This window comes from Asterias amurensis, chromosome 12 (genome assembly GCF_032118995.1).
Source record: "Asterias amurensis chromosome 12, ASM3211899v1".
Classification (NCBI taxonomy): domain Eukaryota; kingdom Metazoa; phylum Echinodermata; class Asteroidea; order Forcipulatida; family Asteriidae; genus Asterias; species Asterias amurensis.
The window spans coordinates 15,114,234-15,127,760 of NC_092659.1; the positions used below are offsets into that span (position 1 = coordinate 15,114,234).

Sequence of the window (13,527 nt, forward strand, 5' to 3'; positions counted from 1 at the left end):
GGTACACACCGTGGTACTCGAGTACTAAGGAATACTAAGTAAAAACCGTAGTACCGCAGTTCTAACGAGTACTAGGTACAAACCATGGTACTCGAGTACTAACGAATACTAGGCACAAACCGTGGTACCCGAGTACTAACGAGTACTACGTTCAAACCGTGATACTAGAGTACTAACGAGTACTGTAGGTACAACCCGTAGAACTCGAGTAATAACAAGTACTAGGTACAAGCCGTGGTACTGGAGTACTAACGATTACTAGGTATAAAGCCGTGGTACTGGAGTACTAACGAATATTCTAGGTATAAAACGTGGTACTGGAGTACAACGAGTACTACGTACAATGCGTGGTACTCGAGTACAAGTACCGAGCACGAGTACAACAGTTCAAGCTAGATAGTGTTCATGTTACTATTTGGAGACACGCAACCCTTCATGAATTTGGTGGTGCAACTATAAAGTAAAGGGATGCCATCGGTACCTTCGAAGTTTTGATCTCTGAGATTATTAAACTAGTTTTGTGTGCGCAGTATACGTTCTAAAGAAGATTTGTAAAATGTTGGTATAACGTCCTATTTTACTTCGAAAACCTTAGGGAAATCTAGTGTAATTTCTTTTCCGGCTGATGAAAAAGACCCAGCTTTCCGAGTAAACTAGGTTCAATTACTTGAGTGCGGGCCTTGTATACATTGTCATCAAACTCTAAACTGATTTAGTTTAGATCTTGGCGATCTAATAAGGAACGACAAGATGGATGGTTTCGTATACCGTCGCGATATTCATGGATTCTACTACAAACCTAGTTCCATCTTGTTATACCCCCATGGTTTGTCCCCTATACGCGGTGCTGGCCTTTTGAGTTAAAATGAAATGTGGTTAAAGGCAGTGGACACGGTTAGTAATTACTCAAAATAGTTATTAGCATACATACACCACTACGTCAAGAAAGCAGCGCATTAGGTACCGAACTGGGATACAGAATAAAGCACACATGAGAAGTACAATATAACTTGAGTTATGGGGAGCTGTTATAGTCTTAAACGTTGTCTGTGCTTGGTGGCTCTTTTGTATACTTTGATGTCGCAGGTCTCAATGTTTTAAAGGTTTAGACTTAATCAAATAATCGAATAACCGAAATTGAAACGAGACGAGATGAAATGGGGAAATACAAAAAGCAAACCATTATCAACTCTTTGTTAAATCAGGGAATTGAAGTTATCTAAACGAATCAGCCATACACAAGGAAATCCAGTAGCCGGTTTGACTGAAGAGGTTTCACAAAATCTACTTTAAAGTTATGAGTCTGTTTAGGCAATGACTCTGAAAACAAATTGTAGTCTGCTCAGAACTTTTTAATGTCATTGTTCGTTTTGTCTGTCTTGTCGTGTTTCCTCTTCGCTGTTTGTTTGTTTGTTTGTCTGTCTGTAAAGGCTGTTGTCTACAAGCCTCGGCTAACTCTAACAGCCTCGTGCTCTCGCTCCTGTCTTGTACATAGTTCATTCCTAGTTATATATTTAATATTTGCTTTAACATTCTTTTATTTTTGCACATTTTTATACGCCAGTGTCTTTGTTACATTACTATGTACTGTTTAATTCTCATATTGTTATTTTGTTTTCCAACACGATGGAATAAACGTATTGAATTGAATTGAAAAAAATCCTCAGACTATTGTATGTATTTCGTAAAACTGCTTTTGTATATATATATTGGAGCTCCTAGTAAATGGAAGTTATTGATCAAGAGTGGTCTTCTTAGTAAATTGTTTTGCGAAGAGAAACATTCGTTTTCTAAGTAAAACATTTGAATAGTTTCTATTTAATTTATGAGCATTTTTAGTATTTAATCTTCTTTTGATCATAAAGTATGACATTGTCATTAATTGTTCTGAGCAGATGCTATGTAACTTTTATCCGAAAGCTTTCTGGTTACAAAGATGGTGATGGAAATAAGCGTTCTGTGAAATTGTTTCCTCTAGACTCCCCCAGTTGATTAGAAACCATTGAAAGAATGTCAAAATATGTGAACATCCAAAGATCAACTACATGTGCCTTTGGGAAATTTCCGAATGCTGCACACATACGGCAAAACGCGGTTGATACCCACTGGCACCTCCCTGTACATGGATGGATTTGATGTTCTTGATGGAAATTGGCAACCGTGCTGTGTTTATGCCGCTTTCTTAAAAGGAACACGTTGCCTTGGATCTGTCGAGTTGGTTTTTGAAAATCGTTCTGTAACCGTTTGTTGTAAAATGTATATGGTTAGAAAGATATTGTAAAAGTAGAATACAATGATCTACACAAGTATGCCTCGAAATTGCACGGTTTTCTTTTTACCCTGTCGACTAACACAGTCGGCCATTTATGGGAGTCAAAATGTTGACTCCCATAAATGGCCGACCGTGATAGTTCGCGACGTAAAAGGAAAACCGTGCAATTTCGAGTGATACTTGTGTGGATCATTATATTCTACTTTTAAAACATCTTTCTGACCATATGCATTTCGTAACAAACGGTTTCAAACGCTTTTAATAGACCAACTCGTCCGATCCAAGGCAACGTGTTCCTTTAATAAAGGCAAAGTGTTGCTGGTAGCGGCTGCTGAATGCGCCACAGCACCTTGTAAACACTTATAAGTCGCTACTTAAATTGGTTTCATTATTAAAAAAATATATATATAAAAAGCTGTCTTATATAATGTTTTTGTTTGATCAAACACCTTGAGAACCTTATCGATAGAAACATGCTAGTTTGTGCGTGGAGTGAGCCTTGCTTTACAGTGGAATAATGCATACTTTGAACATGAGCAGCACCGAGGTTACGATAAGCATATGATTGCACTTCTGCCAATAACTACGGTCCAATTCCATAAATCTGTTCAGTCACAAAACAAAATATGCTTAGCACTACAAATCGTGCTTAACAGAAACTAGTAACCAGTAACCAGTCAAAAATTTGTACAGTGAATGTCTATTTTGTACGTCGATGTTTGACATGCAAACGTACATGAATGTCCATTAACCATTATCGAAAAAAACCCGGAAAAAACAACATTGACATTCACTGTCAGACTATGTGAATGTTCATTGTGTAATTTCAAACAGTATCATCTAGCATGTGGCATCTGGTGTTGTCCGAGATCAAGATCTATGCCTGAAAGTGCAGCCTAAGCGTGGCCATGGGCTGTGCCTAATGATTTAACCCAAGCCTAATCTGATGTAGTCCGAGATCTAGACCTATGCCTGAAAGTAAAGCCTAAGCGTGGCCTTGGGCTGTGCCTAACGATTTAACCCAAGCCTAATGTAGTCCCGGCCAGTTGGCGCGCATCCCTGACCAGTGCCCATTTTTATAGAGCTGTTAAGCACAAATATTTGTTTAACATGAAATTTCTTCCTCCATAAAAACAAGATTACCTACCAAATTTCCATGTGATTTTGAGTAAAAGGCAAACAACAGCTGAATACTAGTAACAAGCAATATGCAACAAATATAAATTAATCCGTTTTTTTTTTCAATGAAGACATTTCATGCTTAGCAACTTTGCGTGCTTAGCAGCTCTATGAAATTTGGCCCAGCTTTGGCCAGCTTTAACTTCTTAATCACTATATGAGCAATTTTATTACTTTTTAATCAGTCCTTAATGGCTTCACCAACAAGTAATTCATTAACTGGTCATTTTTTCTCAAATCAGGCATGGCATTCGTTCACGTTGGGTTGACATTTGTTTGAAAAATATCAGTAATTAAAGTATAGTTTTAGGACCCTTTCATATAATTTGCATTAGGGAGGACCTCATAACCTTGGATTATTATTTTAACAAGCTTTAGTGCTGTTATTAGTAATTTAACCAGTTAGGGGATGTTATTTTAAAGACCCCTTCCAAAAACTCATACGAGATTCAATCCCTGTGTGTGTAATAATAGCTGTCCGGTCGGGCAGCTGATGTGTAAAGGCCCGGTCACACAGGCCCCGATAACGAGAACGAAAACGAGAACGATAGAAATGCACGCTCGCGATTGGTTGAATTGCTCCACGCAGAATACGCCCACGCTCATTCAACCAATCGAGGGCGTGCATTTTTACTTTTACCGTTATCGTTTTCGTTCTCGTTATCGGGGCCTGTGTGACCGGGCCTTAATTCATTTTGAGAGGAAAGTTAAATGTGAGCAACGTTAAATCATGGAGCTTTAATCATTCTTTCGCAACTGAAAGTGTTCGTTTGTCGAGAAATTCCATTCTCGGTCAAGCTTTTGTTGGACTCGGAAGAATGGCATCCCGATGTGTTGGGTGTGTGGAGATTGTTGTAGTTTTGCTGATTGTTATATTGATGGTTGTTGTCACCGAATCATCACGTTGGAGTTATTACCGTCGACGACGATCATATTCAGGGCGGGATACTGGCAGCACCACGCAAAGTACCACACTGGCAAATGCATATTGGACTTCGCAAATTCCAATGAACGGATTGAACAAATCAGTTGAAGGTAAAGATAATGAGTTGTCACTTTTTTAAGAATCCATTTAGGTTGTTATAATTAAACCCTGCTATTTGAAACATGGTTAATGCTCATCTCAATATACCAGTCATATTCCGAGGGATTAACTATAACTGATTGCAATCCGACAGTCTTTCAGATGGTATAGAGATTGTACTTCACCATTTCCGGGGGGACCCGTGAATGTGTGGGGTCAGTTGTGTCGAGCAACTGCACGACAGAGTAAGGCTCGTTTGTGTACAAGTCAATGGACACTTCCCTTAAGACAGCGGACTAGTCTATGTTGTAAACAATCCAGCGGGTAAACGAGAGGCAGTTTAACCCACTAAGGGTTAAAATTAAACAACATACAATTCCTGAAAATACTATCGCACCGTCATCCCCACGATGCTATCCCGTTATTGGTGTAGGTGAGTCATGGTTAATTATATAAACGGTCTACTGTATAAACGACGTTTGTTGGCAAACCAAGCGAAGTGTTGAAGTCGCTCTTCACATAAAACAGTATTACAAAATGTACTGCAAAATGGTATGCACTTCTAACATTTCAGAATCTAAAGCAGTTTTTATTGACATTGACAGACCGGTAACACGTAACATTATTACTGGAAGCATTTACAAACCCGATACTTATAATAATGTGACCTTCTGGAGCCTTTAAAGACATTATTAAACTCATAATTTCAGTTAAAGAAACAGTGTTGTAAATACAAAGTGAGATTTTAACACCAACTTGTAGAATTCGGACAAATATTATTGGTCAACAATTATACTGTGTACGTTTCGCGCGTGTTCGAACATCCGGGATAGTTGTGTTACCACCCACATGGAGTTTTTACATTGGCAATATTTTGTTTCGTCAATTAGTTTAACCTAGTTTATGGTAATTATAATGATGTGTTTTGCTGGGGATGTATATTAAGTGACAAATAAGATGAAGGTTAGGCTTCACCTAGTTTCCTACATGTTGACAAAGTGTTTTGTTTACAGTCAATTAGTGTGCCCTTCTAGTAAAATTAATTATAAGCTTACTTACTGTAAACATGTTATATTGATTCTGTTGCAAACTACTGTTTTTAATTGGGGATGTCAAAATGAAATAAGTGTCTTATTGAATTGAATTGACGGTAAAATCAGTTCAAACATAATAACGAAGACAACTCGAAAATTGACCCCCGTTTCCGATCACTTTGAAACAATTAAGATTGTTGTCCAGCTGATGCTTATAATGTCACTGTGTATGGTCGCACAAATTTGGGCGTGATTAACAAATGGCCTAATAAACTTTAAAAGACGATTTGTTTACACTCAAAAATAATAGTCTATGTTTAAGCTGTTTTCCTAGCCCAAGTGTAGTCCCGACTTTTAAACAAATAATTCTGTTGATAACCTTACATTAGTTTTGTGAAGTTAGATTGGTATTGGATATTGGACACTCACGTTTGTGAAGCGAATATCGATACTGCTTTTTAGATATTGGATACTGGACATTACCATAGGTTTGTTCAGATAATGATTGGATATTTGAACATTCCCATAGGTTGTGCAGTGAATACAGATGTTGCTTATTAGATTTTGGATATTGGACATTCATATAGGTTTGTACAGATAATGTATACTTTTACATCAATATTGGATATTTGGACATTCCTATAGGTTGTGCAGTGAATGTCTACCTTGTACAACGTCATTGCATATTGGCAGTCCCCTAGGTCCGACAGTAAATGCCTACCTTGTACATCGATATTTGACATTCGTTTTGTATGTGTTTTCAAAAGGAATGCACAAACATTTAATGTCTATTTGAATAATCTGGCGTTTATTGTGAACATTTCCGTAATTCATTCCTGTCGTTTCGATCTGAGCTTTTGTCTTACCGGCGACAATGACGATGGGCAGTAACACCTGAGAAGCATAAATAAATACAGCGGGCAAGGGTTGTAAATATACGAGAAATGAGCAGGTGTGATAGAACAAACATTATACTGCATTGGATGAAATATCAAGACTTGTTGGGACAAGCAAAGGCAGGATAAAGCGTTCGGGGCTTAATTTTATAGCGCTGCTTTTTCGTGCTTACTGTAGCAGAAAAGTTTGCTAAGGCGAAAAGCGTTTTTTACAGGTTAGCAGAAAAATTGGGCGGCCATCTTGCACGTTAACCATGGTTTTGCACTATGACGTCATTTGTTTTCTTGCAGTAAGCACCGAAAGAGTAGCACGCCTTTTCGTGTGCCTACGGTTAGCAGCGACTCGAAATGGTCTTACATGCCAAATGATTTTCATTGGATATCTGCGTTGTGATTGATCTGCTCCGATCTGCGTTGTGCTTGGTCTGCTCCGAAGTGACGTTTTTTGTCAAACACACATTTCTGCGTGTATTGTGTGCCTAATAATTGTATTATGTTTTAAAAGCACCATGGAAACGTTTGATAGTTGCCAAATACCAGTATTCTCTAATTTGGTGTAACCCAACTTGCGTAAAATGACAAACCTGTGAAAATTTGGACTTTATTGTTTAGCTGAAGTATTTTGAGAGAGACATTACCACTCTCTCAAAAACTACGTTACTTCAGAGGGAGCTGTTTCTAACAATGTTTTATACAATCAACAGCTCTCCATTGCTCGTTATCAATAAGGTTTTTATGCTAACAAGTATTACTATTTTGAGCAATAATCAATATTGTCTAGTGCCTTAGATAGTTAGAGTGTGTGGTTTGACACGTGTGGATGGATGAGACGTCAAAGGTCATCTGGCAGGATCCCGCCTGAAGCTCAAGGCTGGTATCTGGTGGTACTCACGAGCCTCGAAGTGTGACGTCTGATATTCAAGCTAAATAGCCCCTGCCTTGCATACGGCGTCACAAGCCTAAAACAGCGCCCCCATTGGGGTTAATGAAGATTCATGGTTGTCGTTGGCTGAGGTTCTGTGTGCGATGCGTGCTCATCAGTGATGAGGGCAAATGGACGGGTCTATTGTAAACTGTTTAACCACATGAATCCGCTGAGCAGAACTTATCAAGGAACCATGGTTACATGCATGAACCACTCAGACTTTGGCTGGCAACCCATATCTGCTCAGCAAGAATTTTCGTTACTGATCTTTATTTTAATGCCGTTAGAGCTTAATAAAATCTGGAGATAGTTTCCTGTAGAAAATAATCTTAAAAGGTCGGTGGCGTAGTCATTATTGCAAACAAACTTCACAGTCTTTGTTGCACTACTTCCCCCTCAAGCTTGTTCAATAACAGTAATAATCGGACCGCTTTAGGGACATTATGTAGGTGATGGGAAATCAACTGTGGAGAAAGTCTATCCGCAAGTTAGTCTTGAATAGTTTTGAAAAAAGTGCCTCAAAATGCCAGTGTTGTCAGACCCGTGGCTTAAGAGCGTTTACTTTACCAAGTCTCTGTGCACGCTCCTTGGGTTTTCACGCTTAATTTATTCAGCACTGGCATAGTAATAGAGCCGGACTGATAATGATAAAATAATCCATTACCATTTGTCTCATCATGCCGTCATGTTTTTGCTTTTAATTTTAATCAAGGGTAGTTTCATTCGTGGAGCATTAAAGGCACGGTACACGTTTGGTAATTGTCAAAGACCAGTTTTCTCACTTGGTGTATCCCAAAATATGCATACAATACCAAACCTGCGAAAAGATGGGCTTAGAGGCAGTGGACACTATCGGTATTTACTCAAAATAATTATTAGCATAAAGCATTACTTGGCAATGAGTAATGGGGAGAGGTTGATGGTAAAAAACATTGTGAGAAACGGCTCCCTCTGAAGTGACATAGTTTTCGAGAAAGAAGTATTTTTCCACAAATTTGATTTCGAGACCTCAAGTTTAGAAATTGAGGTTTCGAAATTAACCATCTAAACGCGCACAACTTCGTGTGACAAGGGTGTTTTTCTTTCATTTTTATCTCGCAACTTCGACGACCGATTGAGCTCAACTTTTCACAGGTTTGTTATTTAATGGATGTGTTGAGATACACCAAGTGAGAAGACTGGTCTTCGACAATTACCAATAGTGTCCACTGTCTTTAATGATTGGTCATCAAATTTGCTAGAGAATAATGAAACGAAAAAAAAAACAAGCAAAAAAAAAAACCGCCCTTGTTGAATTGCTTTCTGCGCTTTCAGATTCATAATAAAAAAGGCTTCAGCTGAGGTATTTTATTAACTCTTTCTCAAAAACTATACACTACTTCAGAGGGAGCCCTCTCTCGCAATGTTTTATCAGCAGCTTTCCACTGCTCGTTACCAAGAAGTAAGTTTTTATGCTAACAACTATTTTGAGTATTTCCCAGTAGTGCTAAGTGCCTTTAAAAATCCACTGAGTGGCCGCCAGTGGTATTTCCTTGCTTCATTAATTCCACTCAACACTCCATTACAGCTGAATAAACAAAAGCGCCATCATGTCTTGCCGGATATTGAAAAGTCATTGTCAATGCAGCATCCCAAAATCATACCTAATGTAATATTCATTAAGATATGATGATTATGTGATGCTTTTATGATTGTACATGTCTATAATTGACCGTTTAAAGCAGCTTTTATTATTATTATTTTTTATTAACGAGGCTGGATTTACTATTTGTCATAAATGCTTTCCTTTGTGCATTTAATGAATAAAAACAGGTCCGTTTGTGGGTTTTGAATAGTCTTTTTCTGCCGTTGACAATCCCATAACACGTATTCAATTATTATGAAACATAATCATACGTATGTCAATGTACATTGTATCCAATGATATCACTGGTTCTGTTAAATCAATACCGGTTTTTATCCTTCGACCAGTCTATGAATCGTTTAGACTGGGCCCCTGTCTTTATCCGCAAGAATAAAGACAGGTCCATGCCGCTAGATCCAGTGAATCATTTGATGCAATCATATCATTTGATAAACGTGCAGTGACTATGGGTGCGTTCGTTTAGCTTCCCTGGGTCGACTCCGCAGTGCTCACTCGGGTGGGCCCCTGACAAGACCTAACCCAACGATCACACTCGCCCTCTGGTGGTGACGGCATGCTCCTCGGGTCACCCCCGAAGTGACCCACTCCACCAGCAGGGCACTGGGGGCTGACCCGGGTGAGCCCCGTCAAAGCTATTCGAACGTACCGAGGCAGACCGGGGAAGCTAAACGAACGCACCCATAAGCTATAGACTGCTGCCACATCCGCAATAGAATTTGACTGCGTATCTCTATGTGAAATGAATGAGGTCAAAGGTGAATACACACATCGGTTCTCGAGGCAGGTCTCTGGCGTTATTCGTGAGCCTCGAAGAGTGACGTCAGATGTTCAGGCTATGAATGGTATCATTATACCCAATGGAATCACTGGATCTTTATAGCTGGTACCTGTCTTTATCCTTGCGGATAATGGTTAAGCTCGACTGCTGAAAATCATATCTTTATACCAAACTCTAGTTTTAGTTTTATTAGACTTTACACTGGCATAAAAATATAGAAATACAAATCGATACGAAAAAAAAATAAAGAATCGAAATAGCTAAAAAATACCAAGCCAGTGAGTGGCGAGGAGGAACAGGTGACCAGCACCTCTACAAAGCCGTCCTGCCACAAGAAATGTCCCCTGAAACCCACCCCACAGCAAAAAACAACCCAACCCACTGGAAAAAAAGAGAGAAAAAAAAGAGGGGCGCTTTAAGGCTGGACTGACAATTACATAATGGTGGCGCTCTATTTTGTGAAGCCCGGTGTATTTATTTATAGAACTTGTCAAACCCTAATTATTTGTTATTGATTTATCTTTGTTTCAGCATCATTTAGATCATGTATGGACGTGCTGAACTCATCTATTCCCAAGCTAGATGGATTCTTCCTCATCGACCCGGATGGACAGTCTGGTGCCCAAAGGTTCCAAGTGTTATGTCGGCTCAATTCTACGAATGGCCACCCAGGTAAATAATTGAACAAGTCTGATCCCCTGTCTTCATCATTTGATGATTAGGACAGGCTTTGGTCTGACCAATCACACGGTTATTTTTTTAGGAAGCCTTAAACCTTATAATATTTATGAAATGATACACCTGTAAAAACAATTTTGTGCATTCCTGTGCATTTTTAAATGATTTGCTTTTTTAAAATAAATCGCACCTTTCAGGAACGCTAACAATAAGAGGTGACTGGCTGATATGGCTGGGTTCTCAACGTGATATCCCGTGCATAGAATGAATAGAAAGAACACATGTCTGTCATTCCTTCGGCAGACCCTGTCTCAGAACAATTGATCTCTAGAATAGCTACGGAAACTATGGGTGCGTTCGTTTAGCTTCCCTGGGTCGACCCCGGTCTTCCCCTGGTGCGTTCGAATAGCTTTTACGTCACCCCATGGGCTCACCCGGGTTAGCCCCAAGTGACATGCTTGTGGAGTGGGTCACTATGGGGCTGGCCCCAGGTGCAAACGTCACTACGAGAGCGGTGAGTGAGGATACGTTTAGCTCTTGTCAGGGACTCACCCGAGTGAGTACCGCGGGTAGACCCAGGGAAGCTAAACGAACGCACCCATTATGTATTGCATGTGATGTCGCCACGTTGAGAATCCAGCCATAAAGCAAGTCACATAGTTTTGTAAATAACGCAAACAGGAAGATTTGAAACGTTACCTATAAATAAATAAAACCAGCTCTTATATAGCGCAATTAAAAACATTACCAATGCACTTTAACACACAAACAATAGCAATTTTAATTTCTAGAATAAATAAGTTTTGAGGTTGCACTTGAAAGCTAAATCTGTTGGAGAGGACCTACTGGTGTGTGGTAATGTGTTCCAGAGAGTTGGCCCGAAAACATTTAACGATCCATCGCCTATCCGCCTGCTACTCTTTGGAATGGAAAGACGAGTAACGTCCCGGTTCGATCCCAGGCCTTCCTTAGATGGTACATGGGTTGCAATGCGGTCTTTCAAGTAGACAAGCAACAGCAGACCATTCAGAGCTTTGTTGATGTAGAGTAGTGTTTTGAACTTGATCCTTTTGATAAACCTTTAACATGCAGAGTACTTCTCATGCGTAGGTTTGTTGGTTATTGCTGTGGTTTTTTTTTCATCTCAGCTTTGTTCTCTGCTTTTTCTTATGGTCATTATTTTTGAGATTTACAAGTTTCAACCATGATCGATCTTCCAAATGGCTCGACGTTTTGACCCTACTTGCTTTGTCTTTCTTGAACAGTCTTGAAGAAAGACTCTCCTCGGGTAGAAACGTTACAGAATTGGTAAAAGACAAAAATCGTGAAGATCACAGATTACATAACACTTACACGGTCTAATGATGATGATAGTAGAAAACATCCCTTGAAATATATCTGTCTGAAATGTCATATTTTGATGAGAAATAAATAATCTAACTTTGCGTTTGGAGTTTATCGCTCAGTGAGCGTTCTTTTTTTTCATTTTTAGTTTGGCATCGATGCACTGCAATTTTTTTAATCGTTTTTGTACTATTCTCTCGTGACCCAGATGGCCGATCGATCTCAAACTTCTACAGGTTTGTCAGTGTATGTAAGGTGGATTACATGAAGTGCTTACACTGCCAGCAACTGTTTTGTTAGCAAAAACCAATTCTGTAATGTTCCATTAACTGATTTTTTTGCATAATATATCTTAGGACATTTTGGTTGGTATGTCTGTAAACCAGTTTGCAACAGTTAATTCCACTTTCTCAACGATCAATCTAATTGTTAGATATTTCCAACACTTTTTTGCAGGCACCACCGTTATTCGCACTGCAGACAATGCCAACTCCGCTGTGCATGGAAACTCAAGCATCACCATCACCTACGACGGAGTACAAAACCATGACTCTATCCGGGCCCTCATTGATATCTCTGCAAGATGCCGCCAGTACCTGCAATACCAGTGCAAAAACGCCCCCATGTGGCTGAACGGAACCCAGCAGGTAGCCTGGGTGTCGTGGGGCGGAATATATATGCCTAACTGGGGAGGGGTGGAGACTGGACATGGAAGATGTGCCTGTAGTCGGAACGCAAGTAAGAGTTTTTATCGTCTCGTATAAATAGAGCACAAGGTCAAATTTAGTTCTCCGTTTTTTTACTGACTTTCAAAGCAGGTCACAGAGTCATATAATGAAAGATGGCAAAAACTCTACTCTCTAGCCTCATTTTTAAATGGTGTCAAATGTCAATCTTATTTCATAAGCCATTTGCGAGTTAAATACGAATAATGTCTGGTACCACGACTTGCTTAGTTACAATGCACCCTTTACATGTGAATTCCTCAGACTATCGATAATTGCTACGCCACGTGATTAGGGGCAAGCTTTTGTATAGCCACCTCCAGGATGAGCAAACCCTGGTACCATTGTGACATACACATCCATTCAGAATTGTGTATGGGTGTTCATCGTCTATTACGTAACTACACAAAACCTTGCCCCTAGTCACGTGGCGTAGCAACTGTTTTGATAGCCTGAGGAATAAAAAAAAACAAGCAGCTCATCGTAACTATTAAGTCACTGTACCAGACATTATTCAAATCTAGCTCGCAAATGGCTTAACTAACTCGAGGTCATTTGGGTATTATTAACAACAAAAAAATTAGTGTATAAGTACACTCCACAAGAGAGAAAGTTATGCATAACTAAATCAAAAGGTCAAACTAAATAAAATGTTTTATTGAATGTCACAGCAAATCATATAAATTGTTTGGTACGCGGTTATAGAAACTATATAAACATCTGTGTCCCGCAATCTGAGAAGCGTTACAATGGTAGCGGTTTTCAGATTCAGACTTACTTTCAACTAACCATATAACCACATTCCTTCGAAGTGAAACGTTTCTCAAAATGCTTCATACTATCGAAAGATGTCCTGCAGCCGATTTAACGAAACGCTAGGATCAATCTTATCTCGAGTTAGGACGAGTAACCCGTCCTAACTTAGGATGAGTTCAATGCGTCCTACGTATTTTGATACGGAACTGAACCCGTCCTAAGTCCTAAGATTAATCCTAAGTTAGGAAGAGTTTGGTGAAATCGACGGCAG

General features: G+C 39.4%; 1 protein-coding gene across 1 annotated transcript in view; it reads left to right on the plus strand.

Annotated features, from left to right (window-relative positions):
• The window catches only part of LOC139945435 (uncharacterized), an 80,457-nt gene that overhangs the window by 2,560 nt on the left and 64,370 nt on the right, over window positions 1-13,527 (plus strand). Inside the window, exons 2-3 of the mRNA XM_071942783.1 lie at window positions 10,285-10,425; window positions 12,232-12,513. Coding sequence (XP_071798884.1) covers window positions 10,285-10,425; window positions 12,232-12,513 — 423 coding nt within the window. The remainder of the gene's footprint in view (window positions 1-10,284; window positions 10,426-12,231; window positions 12,514-13,527) is intronic.